The 15,277-nt window shown below is 63.7% G+C and overlaps 1 protein-coding gene across 1 annotated transcript in view; it reads right to left on the bottom strand.

The window, feature by feature from the left end:
* MCF2L (MCF.2 cell line derived transforming sequence like) overlaps positions 1 to 10,641 on the bottom strand; it is a 124,894-nt gene extending 114,253 nt beyond the window's left edge. Inside the window, 2 exon segments of the mRNA XM_045978175.1 lie at positions 5,222 to 5,394; positions 10,585 to 10,641. Coding sequence (XP_045834131.1) covers positions 5,222 to 5,390 — 169 coding nt within the window. The 5' untranslated portion in view covers positions 5,391 to 5,394; positions 10,585 to 10,641.
* Positions 10,642 to 15,277: the final 4,636 nt, after the last annotated feature.

The raw sequence follows: 15,277 nt of genomic DNA, 5'->3' as shown, positions 1-15,277 counted from the left end.
TTCCAGAACATATTAATTCAAACATCAAGCCGCAGAGAAGAAAAAAATGGTAATTAGATAAACCCCACATCCCGCTGTAGGACGGATATCGTAGGGCACCTGGGTGGCTCCGTCGGTGAAGCCTCTGCCTTTAGCTCAGGTCAAGACCTCAGGGTCTTGGGATCGAGCCCCACGTCGGGCTCCTCACTCGGTGGGGAGTCTGCTTCTCCCTCTCTCTCTGCCGCTCCCCCTGCTTGTGCTTTCCTCTGGCTCTACCCCCCCCCCCCCAAATAATTAAGAAAAATCTTTTTTAAAAAAGATTTAAAGAAGAAGGAGAAGAAGAGTGATGACGTGACTGATGGGCCTTATGCCAGGAATGAAGAGAAAAGTTTGCAGACGATTAAGTGTGGGAAATGTATAAACATACCTCCTTCTTTTTTTTTAAAAGATTTTATTTATTTATTTGACAGACGGAGATCACAAGTAGGCAGAGAGGCAGGCAGAGAGAGAGGAGGAAGCAGGCTCCCCGCTGAGCAGAGAGCCTGATGTGGGGCTTGATCCCAGGACCCTGAGATCATGATCTGAGTCAAAGGCAGAGGCTTTAACCCCCTGAGCCATCCAGGCGCCCCGAACATACCTCCTTCTGATGTCGTTCCTAAATAACAAGTCACGATCATCTCCAGACACCAAACAGCACTTGATAAAATTATTTTCATTTGTTCTTGATTTAAAATACTCAAAGAAGAAGACTGGTGGGTATTCTAATATAGCACACATGCACGCACTGAAGGGTCTCTATTTCAGCCAGTGTAGTTCTGGACAGGACTGCAGGACGCGTGTTCCCCGACGCTAAAGTAGGCAAGGACGCCCCCAGTTCCACAGTGCCCTAGAGATACTGGACAATGTGATTAGACAAGGAAAAGAGTCAGAAGTATGAAACACTCAAGAAATAAACCATAATTATTTGTTGATTTGTTTGCATAATTATGTAATTAGAATGAATATTGGATTTTATATGGAAAATAAAAGGTGAACCTGAGCAGGGAAGGGGCAACAAAGTGAGATGAATCAGGTAAAATGTTAAAATACGCCCCAGACCCCCAATATCTAAAGCTCAGTGGCACCAGGAATTGAAAGACAAACTGACCAATGATGCAGAACAGAAATTCTGGAAGTTGACTCAAATGCATGTGGACATTTAATAATAATATATTAAATAATTTTAACATATTTTCAAGGTGGTGTCTCCAATCTGTGGAGTGAAGATAGAGATCTTCATAGATGGTACCGGGACCACCAGATTAGAAACACAAAGTTGGATCCGTATTTGAGACCACACAACAAAATAAATTCAAACTGGTTAAAGGTTTACATGTAACTGAAAGTCCCGGGACAGGGGGATGGTGAATTCCTTTAAAACCTTGGGTACCGTGATTTCACTTTCCCCAAACACTTGCGGGCATCAATATGACCGTCAGGGGCACGTGGCCCTGGGATCACCCTAATGGCAGAGCAGACATTGTAAAGCTCATGATTACACAGAAAACACAAAATCGGTCCCGCGGCCTGCGGGCTGTGGCAGGAGGGGTGTGGGGGTGCAGTCTTGGAGGTCAGCGGCCGCCCGGGTCTCTCTGTCCCCGCGAGGGGCTTCTCTGGACCCTCAGAGGCCTTCCTCCAGGTCCTGTGCCCTGTCCCGCCGGTCGTAACTGGCCAAGTCAGCGCCGCTCCGGAGAGCCCGTCTGGGAGGGCCTGGGAGAGCAGAGAGCCCGAGGCTCCCAGGCGCTGCCGGCTGCCAGGGGCTGCTCTCGCCGGGCCCAGGGGGCTACCTGAGGGCCCCGTGCGAGCTTCCCACAGCGACGACAAAGCTGCCCCAGTCGTCTGTGGGTCCGCGGGCAGCAAACACGCCGTCTGCAGACGTGGGACACCTGCCAGCTTCCTCAGTGACGTGCGCTCATGGGCAAAGACCCGTGGACCGGGAGGGGGTGCCGGCAAGAGCCATGTTGTTTAGAGCAACGGCCAATCTGTTTCCACAAACACCCATTTTCTCCCAGGAACATCGCACCTGGGACGCGAAACCCCCAAGGGCAGCAACCCCCCCCAAAAAAACGGCACAAGCTTTGGGAGACAAACCACAAGCATCTGTGTGGCCGTGCACCGCTTGACCCGCGTTCACTCAGGGCCGCTCGCCTGCTCTCCACGGAGCCGTGGCCACGCGCCACGCTGGAGATTGTGGGATCGACCCACGGCAACTTCCTTCCCAGCATTGGCTTCCTGGGGTCATTTTCACTCTCCCCAAAGTGCATTTTCGGCTTCAGCTCATTTTCCATGCAAAGCTGAGAGGGTCACATCCCGCTGGTGCAGCCCTTCCTGCAGCTGGGCCCACGCCTGCCACGGGGATGCCCACGCCTGTCACGAGGACGACCACGCCTGCCACGGGGGACGCCACACCTGCCACGGGTGACACCACGCCTGCCACGGGGATGCCCACGCCTGCCACGGGACGCCCACGCCTGCTGCCCCATCTCATGTCCTCCGAGCACGCAGGGATTAGGTCCCGCGACGGGAAAGCACCGACATCTGGAGGGTTTTGACACAATAGCAACTTCACAACCCCGCCTCACGTGGCCGACGGTAGCGGTTGGCATGACCCGCACGTCAGGAACCGTGTTGTCTTTTAGCCTCAAAACTTTGCCCAGGACCTGTCGGAGCACCGTGCTCAGAGGCCGGGGCGTCATGGAAGACTTGTCCACCCCGTCGGAGCAGACACACTGAAGAGCAAACGCGGAGCCGCGGCGTCCAAAGCCAGAGAGGCCCGTCCGCGGCAGTGCACAGGCCTCCCAGACGTGGCGTCTCTGCGGTGACCAGGCACGGCCACCCGCGCCCTCCCACGTGAGCTCTCAGACAACAGAGGGCCTCCGAGGCCAGCCACGCCGCGCGCTTCCCTGCCCGCCCCGCGGCGGCGCTCGGCGCAGGGTGGCCGTGACACATGGTGGCCGGGGGCGAGGCGCAGAGCCGGCCGCGTGGGAGTTCCGCGGGCCGAGACGCACGTGTGCCCCTGCGGGCCGCGTCTGTGGGGCTGTAAGCACCCACGGCGTCCGCCTTCCCGACCGCGGCTCCTGGGCCAGGCGGCTTGTTCGCCCCCCGCCGGTCCATGAGGCGACGGCTCCCACCGCAGTCCCCCCTCCCCCGCGGGGTCCTGTGTGCTCACGGGCGCCTCCCGCCTGCCTCAGCTGCTCACCCGGAACCGGACAGGGTGGGGGGCTCAGGCCTCACTCCCCCCGGGTACATCGGTGCCCCACCCGGCCCCGTTGGCCCGGCGCCCTGGACACGTGACTAAGGCCAGCCCAGGCCGGGTCGCGGACCGAGGGTCATCAGCAGAGGCAGCTGGGCTGGAATGCAGGGACGAGGGGAGGCCCCTCGCCGGCAGCAGGGGCGGTGTGGGCCCGCAGCAGGGCGCCGAGCAGAAGCATCTCCCACGACTGCTCCTAGCAGGACAGCTGTGGACACAGGGAAGGAGCGCAGGGGACACAAGCCGGGGTCCACTTCAGACTCCAGCCAAGACTTGAGCCCAGGAAGGAGACCCTGGCACTGACCTGAGAGGCCTTCCCCACCACCAAGCAGAGAGGCAACTGACAGTCCACGGGGCCATCTCGCAGCTGCTGGGACCCACGCTCACGGGCCCCCAGGCCAGGCCATGAGCAGCAGGTCTCCTGGGGAGGCCATCAGCAGAGCGCCCCATGGAGGAGGCCCTCCCCACGCTGCTGCGGCGGTCAGGGCAGGCTCTCAGCTGCCGGTGGGCACACAGGAGAGCCGAGACGGGACAGAGGGCTACAGACCCACTACGACCGCTGGAAAATGAGCTAATCAGAGTCTGTCCCGCACCTGCCTCCTTCCCTCAGCCACCAGCTCCCTCCTTTCTTCACAGGGACAAGGAAGACAGGGAGGGCCGTGAAGCAGGCTACCTTCCTGTCCGCTGGGGAGGGGCAGTGGGGCCCCAGCCGGCCACGTCCGCAGAGCAGGGCCTAGTGGCTGGGGCGGTCTGCAGCTTGGGGGACAGAGGCAGAATCAACCGTGATGCCGGTGAGCACGGAGGCTGGGCACGGCTCTGACTCCGTCACCCGGGGACGTGACACGTCGGGTTCTACCGCTGCCTCTGGCACGGCGCTGTCGTCACCAGGCCATGGAACGCCTTCCCACCAGCCCATGCTCCTGGCCACAGAGCGACAACCAGAGTCCAGCCCCGGCGTCCAGCCCCGGTGTCCCACTCTGGAGCCGGAGACACAGCGGCCCAGCCGAGCGCAGAAGGACGAGGTGACCTTCCAGCCACAGAGCTCAGTGGCCCCCATGGTCTGCTTCACGGAATCATGCTCTCAGCGAAGCAGGAAGCACACCGCCTTTCCAAGCGCCCTTCCCCGTGCAGGCCCCGGGTGAGGGGCAGCGCTGTCCCCAGCCCCGTCCCCAGCCCTCTCCTGCCCTTGCCGTCTCCTGAGGTGGCTGTCCCACTGCTCCCTCCCAGCGCGGAGAACACGAGAGAGCCGGGGACCCCACAGATCAGTGGGTCAGGACGCGCCCTGTCGCGGGGGGAGGGTAGCCTCCAGCTCGCCAGCAGTCACCGACAGGGAACGTGACAAAAATCAAGTTTCTAACCTACGACGGTGAGCAGACGCTATGGGGTCTCAGGGAACCGTGCAGCCACGCCGGGGTCCGTGTGGGGCTCTCAGCCAGCGTGGGGCACGCTCGCTCCGTCCTCTGGGCCGGCTGCCGACCGCTGAGCTGTGACAGCCACAGCCCACCGAACTCGGCGGCACTCCTGCGGGTCTGAGAACCGAAGCCAAGCCAGCTGATGGCTCTGTCCAGCCCACCGTGCTTCACCCCAGCCCGGAAGGACGTCGTCCCCTCGTGCTGACCGCTCGGCAGGGCTTCTGAGGCCAAGTGAGCAGCATCCTGGCAGCTCCTCCCCGGGGGTGGAGGCAACAGCTGCAGCTGCAGCCGGACGCCACGCGGACGCCACGGGGACGCCACGGGGACGCCACGGGGACGCCACGCGGACGCCACGGGGACTCCATGAGAAGGCTGTGGGGAAGCCAGAGGAACGCCACGTGGAGCCACGCAGACACCGTGCGGACGCCACATGGGACACTATCCTCCCAGACCCAAAACACTCTCACCTCCTACAAGGACCAGAAGAGCGACCAGCGGGATTTGAGCTTCCACATCAAACTAAGGTTTACAGCGCTCCTACCTGCGTGTGAGTGTGACCCTGCCGGCGGGTCTCCGACAAGCCTGAGGACATCAGGTACGTCGATCTGAGGGTCACCTTCCTCCTTCTCGGCCTCATCGCGCTGTCTCCGGGAAGCACGGCGGCTGCGTCCGGTTCCCTTGCGCAGGACGAATCTCCAGCAGTCGAACATGAGGCTGCAGGGCGAGACCCAGTGGTCAGAGGGAAATGAGCTCAGCCGGCCCAAGCACCGCAGACCGTTTCTCGAGGCCCGAACAAGCGGACACAGCCTTTGCAGGGTTCGCTTTGCAGGGAGGCGTCCGTTCACAAGGAAATTCACTCTCCTCCCGTGAATTTCTATCGCGTCCGTGTTCGCACACGCGATCTTCTTTCATGATACCGACCCAGAACAAAGGTTGCATAAACAAAAATATTATTTACTTCTGCTGAAGAAAAACAAAGGCCTAGATTTTCCCCTTGACATTTAGGCTCTTGTTTCAAGGATATAAAATTCCCGATTCCCTGGTTTCAAGGTCACAGTCTAATTCACCAAACTGGCAAACTTTCAGAGTGACCGCCGACGGCTCATTCCGAATACTTAAAAGCACGTGAAACCCTCTGAGCAGTTATGCCGCCCCGAGTTCCAGAACAAACACTGAAGTACAGTCCCTCCCACGAAAATCCAGCCAAAGAAACCCAAGTCTGGTTTTTGGGAGCCGGCTTTAAGGAGATAGCAGATAAGGACACTTGAGACAGAAGCCCCGAAGTCACAGTGGGGCGCACGGCCCCCGGCAGGCGGCTCCCAGCCCCGCGGTTCCGGGCTCGTGTCAGCCAGGGTGGGCTGCGGTAGGACGTCCCCCGTGGACTCGGGACCCGGCAGGCCCCGTCTTCACGAATTAAGGTGAAAACGCTCTGACCTGGACAAGGCTTACGTGCAGCTCCCCAAACAGTATCACCTTTCCGCCGCGGGGCTTCTGTTCCGCCTGACACTCCGGGGCGGTTGTGTCCCGGTCTCAAGCCATGCCCCGCGGGGAGGAGGCCGCCCCAGGCCAAGCTCCCCCCACTTGCCTTCCTCCCACGAAGCCCCTCGCCGTCCCAGCTCAGGCCTGGCCCCTCGCCCTCAAGGCTCACCCTGACCGCCTAGCCCCCAGCGGCCGGCCTGGTCTTTACAGGAGGAAAGAGCCACCAGCAGGCTGGGTGGGACACCAGCCCGGTTCCCTACGGCGGTGGGCACGACCCGAGCCACAGCCCTGCCCAACGAGAGACACCATTTCCTCCCCCGCTTCCTGCGAACACGCTCGCGGCCTGGCCTGTCCCGCTACACACTGTGCCTCTGTCTTACCCACTCCGAGGCGGGTCCCAGCTCGCTCGTTACCCTCGCGCGCCTCGCGTCACTTCTCCGGAACGCGCTTCAGGTCCCGGTGACGCTCTCTTGACCTTTCCGCCCAGCACCAGCGTGAGGAGCTGGCACTGAACCGGGGCGGGGGTGGTGAACGGCTGTTCACCTGGGGCCTGGTCCTGGGGAGCCCTGGGGCCTGGTCCTGGGGAGCCCTGGGGCCTGGTCCGGCGCCACCTTTCCAGGACAGTCAACCGCGCTCCGGGAAGGGCACAGACAGCGGCCGCAGTCGACTGAATCTAATATTCCGAGCGCCTCAGTCTGGCCTTGACATAAAAAACGGGCACGTTTCCCTGGTTAAAACAAAACCAAACCCCAAACCCCGTTGTTGCCTCCTTTCTTCCAAATTCAGCTCCGAGACTGTCGAACACGAGCAGACTGATGGTCTTCAACCTCCAGACGGGAAAGAAGACGCCCCGTGCGCGACAGCCCCTTCGTTCCCAGCGCGGGCCCCGAGAGCTCGCCGCAGCCCGGCCTCAGCCCTCCCCGCAGCGGGAGATCGTAAGTGTCACCAGTCACTCGGTCCCCCATCTTGAGACCCAAGCAAGACGGTCCAAGGTTTGCTTTTAGTGAGTTTGTTCTCAAAATCATCCTCCAGCCCCGTTGGTGAAGGACCCATGAGGCCACCCTCCCTTCCTGGCAGGCCGGCCCAAGCACCCGAGGACGGCGGGCGCCAGGGCCCTGGGGGGTGGACTCTGCCCCCCGACCATAGTTCTCCAGCGGCTCTGGGCCCTGTCACCCCCCGAAACGCCCAGGCAGAGAAGCACAGGACAGAGGGCGGCATCTCCATGTGGTTTCCCACAGCTAACCTCACCCCAAGGGCAAAGAGCTCAAACCCGGACGGCAGGCACATCACTGGAAAACTCTGCAGGCGCCCGGGGGCTGTACCGGCTAAGCGCCTGCCCCTTGGTTCGAGCTCAGGTGGCGATCTCGGGGTCAGGAGGTCGGTCCTCGGCCCCGGGCTCCCTGCTCAGTGGAAGTCAGCCCCTCCCACCCGCACGTGCACAATCTCTCTAAAATAAACACAGACCTTTTTCTTAAAAATAAAAGAAACGAATAAATAAATACATGAGACTCTCCAGGCTAGTTTAACCACCGAGGAGCCGACCGTCGCCCGCCCCTGGCTCCTCCGCCACCCGCTGAACAGGCCTGGATAGGAGGCTAGACCAGGAGCGGTGACGGCCACCAGGTCTGGTTCTGTCCCTCTTTGGAGTCCAGGTGTCCCCCTCGCAGCACACAGGGGACTCGGGGGCCGGGAGGCAGGGACGTGGCCGAGCACAGAGGGGATCCATGCCAACCGGCGTCACCCGCCCCTCCCCTGCTGGGCCACCTCCCTGCGCACCTGCTGCGGCTGCCCCAGCACGGAGGGCGTCAGGCAACCCGGGAGAGGGGCCGGTGCACACCCACATCCGGCGCGGCGTCACTCGCACTCAGTGCCGTCACTGGGCCGGCGAGGGTCCCAAGAAGGGGGGCAATGGGGGCACCGTGCTCTCCCCCTGATGAGTCCGCTGCCCGCGGCCAGGACAGCTGACCCTCCTCTCCCACTGCGACGTCCCCACTGGAGCCCCGACCAACTGTGACAGCCGGGCTGCTGGCCCTGGGAACAACCGACCGCACGGTCAGGTGCAAGTCGGCGACCAAACACACGGCACCCTCGTCCCAGTGCAAAGGTCGGGGTTCTCGGAAGGAGAAGCCGCAGGTGGAGGGGCGTCATGCACCCCCCCCACACTGGGACGCAGAGCCGAGATGTCCCGTTTCCTGGTGACCATGCAGTCTCGGACTTCCACTGTGGGCTTAAAGTTCCGGAAGTTCCACTGCAGGGAGTCGGGACCGAGCAGGGTTGCGTCCCCATCTCAGAGAACATCGCGCTGCAGACGGGCTGCGCCAGCCCGGAGCCCACGGAGTGTCTAGAAGCCCCTGCGCTGCCCTCAAGGGGGGCCACCCCGGCCTCTTCCAGCGGCCACACGGGCCAACCGTAGCGCCGGACTCCGCGCGCTCCCCTGTGGCCTTCCCGGGAGCAGTGTTCAGTCCGCGGCCGCTTCTGGGGGGCTTCGGTGAAGGCCGACCCCGTCTTCTCCCCTCCCGGCACATCTGCTGCCCGCAGGCGTCCGCCCCGCAAGGGGCCCGCCTGCCAGCTACCGTCTTTGCTCATGTTCTCGTGACCAGGTACGAAAGGACAAATGAAGCAAACGCTCGTGACGACGTCCCCGGGAGCCCAACGTCCACGAGGTCAGGAACCCTGAGCCGCGGGGCGGGGGCACCCCGGGCCGGGCCGCGGTGATCCACACGCACTCCGCACCCTCCACTCCAATGGCTCGATTCTCTCCCCGCTGCACGAGGCCAATAACCCGGCGGCCGTGGCCTCCTTCCACAGTGACCGTGACCTCACCGCGACTTGCCCAGGTGCTGCTTTCCCAGGTCAACGTCCCGTTTCCGGTCAAGACCTGGGGGGAGCCTGGAGCTCAGAGAGGGAGGGAGTCGCCTGCAGGCTGCCGGCGCGGGCCGGGGAGCACCTGGGAGCCCCGGCTGGTGCGGGGAGACTCTGCCAGAGTCAGAGAGGGTTCCCAGCTCCTGCGTCCTCCCAGCTGTCCGGTGCGCTCAGCACCCGGCTCTGCGGGGCCCGTCACGTAGCCCCTGCAGGACGGCCTCCCTCCAGCCTCGGGGAAGTTCTCCTTCAGAAAACCTTGGCTCTCGCGCTCTGAGAAGCGGCGCCCCAAGGACCACGCGGCACAGAGGGATGGGACGGGGCTCCGGGTCCCAGCCCCCAACCCCGGGCCGTGGCCCCGCGTGACAGCGGCTTTCTGCACTAACCTCTCCTTTGCACAACTGTAGGAGACAGCGGGGGCGAGCGTCACGGCCACTCACCGAAGGCAAAGCCGATACCCTCAGAGGCACCCTGAGGTCTCCAGAGGCACAGACTGTGACATGGGTGGGAGGAGCAGGCCAGCCCGCGGGTGGGGAGTGGGTCCTGAAAAGCCAAGGGGCCCTAAAAGCCAGAGCACCCCAGCGAGAGCACCGCCCGGGTCGGGGCAGAATGGTCCCCTTCCCCGGGGTGTGAGCAGGGCAGGAGGCTGGGCGGAACGGCGGGTCTGGAAACCAGCTTCGGGCTGTCACCCCAGGATTTGCAGCGTACAACACGGGCCAGTGCGAGGGGCTCCCTCCCCGGGGCCCGCACCCCATCACCAACCTGCCAGGTGGGGTCCTCCGCCGGCCCCCATGAGGGTCTGGACACTTGGCGGCCGGGAGCCCCCGGGACACACTTCTATTTTCGTGGTGCCCCTGAGGCTCGCGGCCGCCGCGCATCCTGGGGCCTCCCACAGCGTCCCCTCCACGCATCCTGCCTGCTGCCCTGGGCACTAACGCCTTCCTGGACCAGGGCTGGCGGGAAGCCTGCTGGGGCCACTGGACAGGGCTGTCCCCAGAAAGGACGGGAGGCGGTGCCCGCTCGGGAGGGAAGTCTGCTCCTCCCCAGACTCCCTCGTGCTGAAGCTGACCAGAGGAGCGGGGCGGCGACGGGGGCCCCCTTTTTTAAAACGTGGAGAACAGCCTTTGAAGTTGAATGAGAAAAGCCGCTCTTCTTTTCAAACTGCCGGAGTCTCTGTGAGGAGCGCTTTTCAAAGGCCGCCAGCCTGCGCCCCCGCCCCCCTTTCCCGCTGCCGGACGGGGCCTTGGAAGTAAAGACTCCTCCTCTGCCCCTGCCAGCCCGCCCGGTCGCCTGTCCCCGCACCCGTCCTGACACCTGATGGACCAGCGGGGGGGCTTCAGAAGAGTCTGGGGTGTGGCTCTTCAAGGTGGTGGGGGGGAGACACCTGCTGCGTGGGAGCCGACCTGGTGACAACGGGGAGGGGACAATGTGCACGGGGAGCCACACGCCCTCCACCCTGTGACCGCAGGGACGTGCCCCTGCCGAGACCTGGGTAAGGCCCTCCCACCCCCGGAAGCTCAACCAAGCCCCCCACCACCCCTTCCGCCGGCCCCTACCCTGGCACACCTGCCCGCCTGGACGGTCCTCCCCTCGTCCTTCGACACAGGTGCCTCTTCTGACGCAGCTCCGGCCGCAGGGGAGGGAAGGAGGAGGGGAGGGGTGCAGGGGAGGAGGGGCCCAGAGAGGCGGGGAAAGGCAGGGGCGGGGACAGCGGTGCCGGGGCGGAGTGGGGGGAGGGGGAGGGGGAGGGGAGAAAGGGGTAAAGGTCTAGGGCAGGGGCGGGACCAGGAGGCAGAGGGAGGGAGGGAGGAGGGAGGAAGGAGGAGGAGGAGACACCCCAGCCCTCCCTCACCTCTCCCTACACATCTGGTGGGCAGGAGTTGTGCCAAGGGCCTGGGTTCCCGTCCCTCCGCCCGGGGTAGAGCCAACCCTGCGCAGACCCGGCACCCAGAGGGGACACGGGCTGGACATGCAGTTCCGCCCAGGCTCTCCGCTGCCAGACCGTAGTCCCCGGCTGACCCCGAGACAAGGGTCCTGCCCGCCTCAAGGCACCTGCTCAAAGCCAGCCAGCAGGGAGCTGGGCCTCAGCCCTGTGGCCCTCCAACCACGCCAGGCTTCCGCAGCCCCCCAGGACTGGCTCAGAAGGGGCGGTGGCCGGCAGGGCAGGTGACCACAGAGCCTTGCTGTGGTCTCACTGGCCGCCTGTGGGCTGTGCTACCGCGGAGCAGCGCTGCCTGGGGCGGAGGGCCGGGGGCGCAGCCCACCAGGGGGACCAGGGCTCCGGCCCCGCGGGAGCACTGCCCGGTGCCCGACCTAGGTCCCGGGGTGGGCAGGAGCTCCCGGCCACACCGATGCCCGCAGAGGGCCTCAGGGCACGGGAACCAGGACCGTGGATGGAGGATGGAAACGCCCCGAACGCAGCCGCAGACGAGCCTCATTCTGGGGAGGCTTCCCCACATGGAGCGGGGCCCGGTGGGCGGCTGCCGTCCACCAAACACTACATTCTGCTGGGAGGCCCCTCTAGGCACACAACACAGAGTCCCGAGGTGTGGGGATCCAGCCTGAAACCCCTCCCCCCCCAGGACACGGCGACACGGGCCTGGACGGAGGCTGCCCAGCACGGACTGGTAAGAGCACTTTCCTCCTCCGGGACTGGCCGTGGAGCGCCCAGGGGCTCGTGGGAGGTCCACAAGCACCCGGTGAGCACCCTGGGGGACGCCCCGGCTCTGAGGGCCCAGGATGCGGGGTCTGCAGGGGCCAGTCTCCTGGGAGGTCCTAGGGCGGACCAGGACAGAGCAGGCGGGGCTCACAAGGCAGGAGGCAGGCTGGCTCAGGAAGGAGGGGGTGGTTTGAGGGGACAGGAAATTAGGCAAAGGGGAAACCCCTGTGCTTGGTCTGGAGCTGGAGAGATGGGAGGGGCTGGTCACCGGCAGCACCCCAAGATTCTCCGGGCGTCCGGGACCAGACGGTTCCTCTCCCCCGAGGGCCACAGGGGAGTCGCAGTGCTCCAGCTGGGGTTTGCTTGTTTTTAAGAGCAAGTCCTTGTTCCCCAGGACTGCATGGGGGACCCTCTGGTAAGAGACTCTGCCTGCCAGGCCATGGGAAAGAGCACGGAACGGAGCAGTGAGAGAGCAAAGGGAGGCGGCCCCGGGCTCCCCTCCCCGCGAGGGGCGCTGGGCAGGATGTCCGAGCAGAAATGAGGGGAAAGGACTGGTGACCTGCGCGGTGACCCCTTAGGCAGGTGTGCAGGCCAGCCGGGCACAGGCTCCCGATGGGCTGGGCTTGGCTCCGAGGCCGGGCTTCTCCGGGGCGAGACCCTGCCTCATCATCTCCGTGACCCCCACCAGGACGGGCTCAGACCGGCAGCCCCGGGGGACCAGCAAACCAGCCATCCCAGAACGTGAAAGTGGCCTGCTTCGGCGCCTGGTCCCAACGCCCAGTGAAAATACAGACGACAAAGCCCCAAGATCTCTGTGCCGTTCAGAAACGTTAGGGCTCCTTCTAAAGTCAAGGTCATTGGAGAGGGAACAGATTCCCAGGGACAGAAGATGCCAGCTCCCCCTCCCGCTCATCGCGGCCTAAGGAGCCCTTTGCGGGTCCGCCCGGCTTTCCTGCTCCTGGAGCCGCACAGAAATCACCCTCACAAATGCGGCCCCAGGAAGTGCCCTGCACAGCAGAAGTGCCAAGGGGAATTTGCCCCGCACGGCACCCCTTCGTGCAGCGGAGGCCCCGTGAGAGGGGACAGTGCAGCGGCAGAGCCCGCGCCTGGGGCCCCTGTTCCGCGCTCCGAGCTCCGGCCACAGACTCCGGCTCAGTCCTGGAGGCGCGGTGGATATCCGCCCCCGACTCCGCATCTGGGATGTCCCCGGGACTGCTCTCAGCACCCGCGAGACAGTGGCCAAGCACGGGGGCCCCTCGTCCGGGTCCCCACGGGTCACTGTGTCCCATGGCCAGCTTGGGATGCTCATCAGCCTTCCCAATTGTCCCCGTTTCTCTGATTTACTATTTGAAACTAGCATTTGAGATTAAATTGTTTATGTAAAAGATTGTTTTCCCCCAAATTTCTCTATTTTTTAAAAATATTTTATTTATTTGAGAGAGCACGAGAGAGCGTGTGGCATGAGCAGGGGGAGGGCGGAGGCTGAGCGCCCAGCCCTGCGCGACCAGGACCCCGATCGTGACCCGAGCCCAAGGCAGACGCTTCGCCGACTGAGCCACCCAGGCACCCCCCAGAAAGTCTCTATTAAGAAAAAGTAGTAACACCTCAGAGGGTGAACACGTCTGCGCCCCGCGGGGGGCTAAGGAGAAGCAGCACGGGACACTCCTCGTCCCGTGAAAAACGGGTCCCCTCAGCGCGTCTCTGCTCTCACCATGCGGGGTCCAAGGTGGGGGAGGGACGAGCGGGACGTGCCTGTGGCAAGTCGGGGCCTGCTGGCCGCCCTTCGGGGGCTGCCCAGGGTTTCAGAGACGCACTCTTGGGGGAGAAGGGGCTCCCGGTCTCTCTTCCGGCCCCCAAGGAGGCCACGAGCTCGCCCAGACGCTGTAGCAGCCGGTGACCCTCCCTCCCTCACTCCTCCTGAACTAAGCGGCCCTCGGCTGACCCCCTTCCGTGACGGTCAGCTGTGGCCATGATGGGGGCCTTCCCGCGTGTCTGCTTCTGTTAGCAAATGGCCAGGCTGGTCTGCCCGCCCCCAGCCCCAGCAGCCACCCTGCAGCCGCGAATGGCGCTCAGCCGGGCAGGTGGGGCCGGAAGCCTCGCGGGTGTGGGGATGCCTGGGCCACCGTCACTGGCCTGGAGTCCTCCCAGGCCCCACGCAGGCCCCGGGGCCTTGCAGCTGAGAACAAGGACACAGCAGGGGAGCTTCCCTCCCCCCTTCCCCTGCCCAACCCCAGGGCCTGGGGTGCAGGGGTGTCCTGGGCCTTCCCAGGGGAGTGGGAACAAGAGCCCAGTCTGGGTGGGCTGAGGAGAGAACGAGGGTACAGTGGGGACAAACGGAAACCTTTCCTGAGGGCTTTCAAAGGGGACGGCCTCGAGGGTTTTGTGGGGCGGCCGCTGGGGGACAGGGAAGCACGGACGCCGGTCCTCCTGGGGTGGCTCCCCCGGGCCAGCTCTGCTTCCTGCCAGGAGGGAAAGCACGGCCCCCGATGCCCCCGCACAGCGCTCTTCCTCCCTTCCTCGCACCAGCCCGCATCAACCAGGGCCCGGGCTGGGGTCCGGCTTGACCTGGGCCGCGTCTTCCCTGCGGGGCCGCTCCCTCTCAGCACGCGCGGCCCTCAGCTCCTCACCTCTGCAGACGCACCCGGCACGCGCAGCCTCTGTGCTCGCCCAGCCCCACGGGCTGACGATCTCCTGGAGGGTCCCCCCGAGCAGGGCTTTACGGGGTGATTGTGTCCCCTTAAAAGATCTGGTAAGACCCTAACTCCCAGGACCTCGGAGTGTGGCCTTCTCCGGAGACAGGGTCTTAGAGAACGGGCCAGCAGTCCCACCGGCGTCCTTCAGGAGGGACATCTCGGCACAGACATGCTCACAGGCAGACGCCATGTGACAGTGACACGGACTCATGGTGATGTGTCTGCGGGCGGGGGCGCTGCCGTGGTCTACCCCCAACACCGCCCGCGGCGGGACTGAGCCTGGAGCAGACCCCCTCACGACCTTGGGATCCCCGCCCGTATGCAGACCCAGGGCCGGGTGTCACGCTGGGGCCTGGCCACCCCCAGGGAGTGCGCACTGCCTTCCCGGGCTTCACCAGAGCGCCCTGGAGCAGACGGGTCTCTGGGTAGGACGGCGCCTGTGGCCGGAGGCAAGACAGTCAGAGCAGCAGCGGGTGGCCCGGGGGCGGTGCCACGGCCTTGGTGAGTGTGGGCGCTGCCCGGGCGTCTGAGGGAGGACACCTGCCCACCTTCAGCCCAAACCCTCAGGCTGAGAGGTTTCACCCCTGCAGCTTCTGTCCCCAGAGCTTGTTTTTTAAAAAAGATTTTATTTATTTATTGACAGCGAGAGCGCGCACAAGCAGAGGGAGTGGGAGAGGGGAAGCAGGCTCCCCGCGGAGCAGGGAGCCCAATTCGGGGCTCGATCCCAGGACCCTGGGACCATGACTGGAGCCAAAGGCAGATGCTTAATGATTGAGCCACCCAGGCTCCTCTATGAGATTTAAGGCCAAATGATTTTTTTTTTTTTGAATTCATAAGGAAACCAAGACAGAATTTTTTTCCTTCTTTATTGCAAGCAGATTCAAGTCTCCTGCTTAAATAGTCTGCA

Source organism: Meles meles, chromosome 14, assembly GCF_922984935.1.
Source record: "Meles meles chromosome 14, mMelMel3.1 paternal haplotype, whole genome shotgun sequence".
Lineage (NCBI taxonomy): Eukaryota > Metazoa > Chordata > Mammalia > Carnivora > Mustelidae > Meles > Meles meles.
Note: the sequence above shows the minus strand (reverse complement) of the source record. Positions and strands in the feature narration are given on the sequence as shown.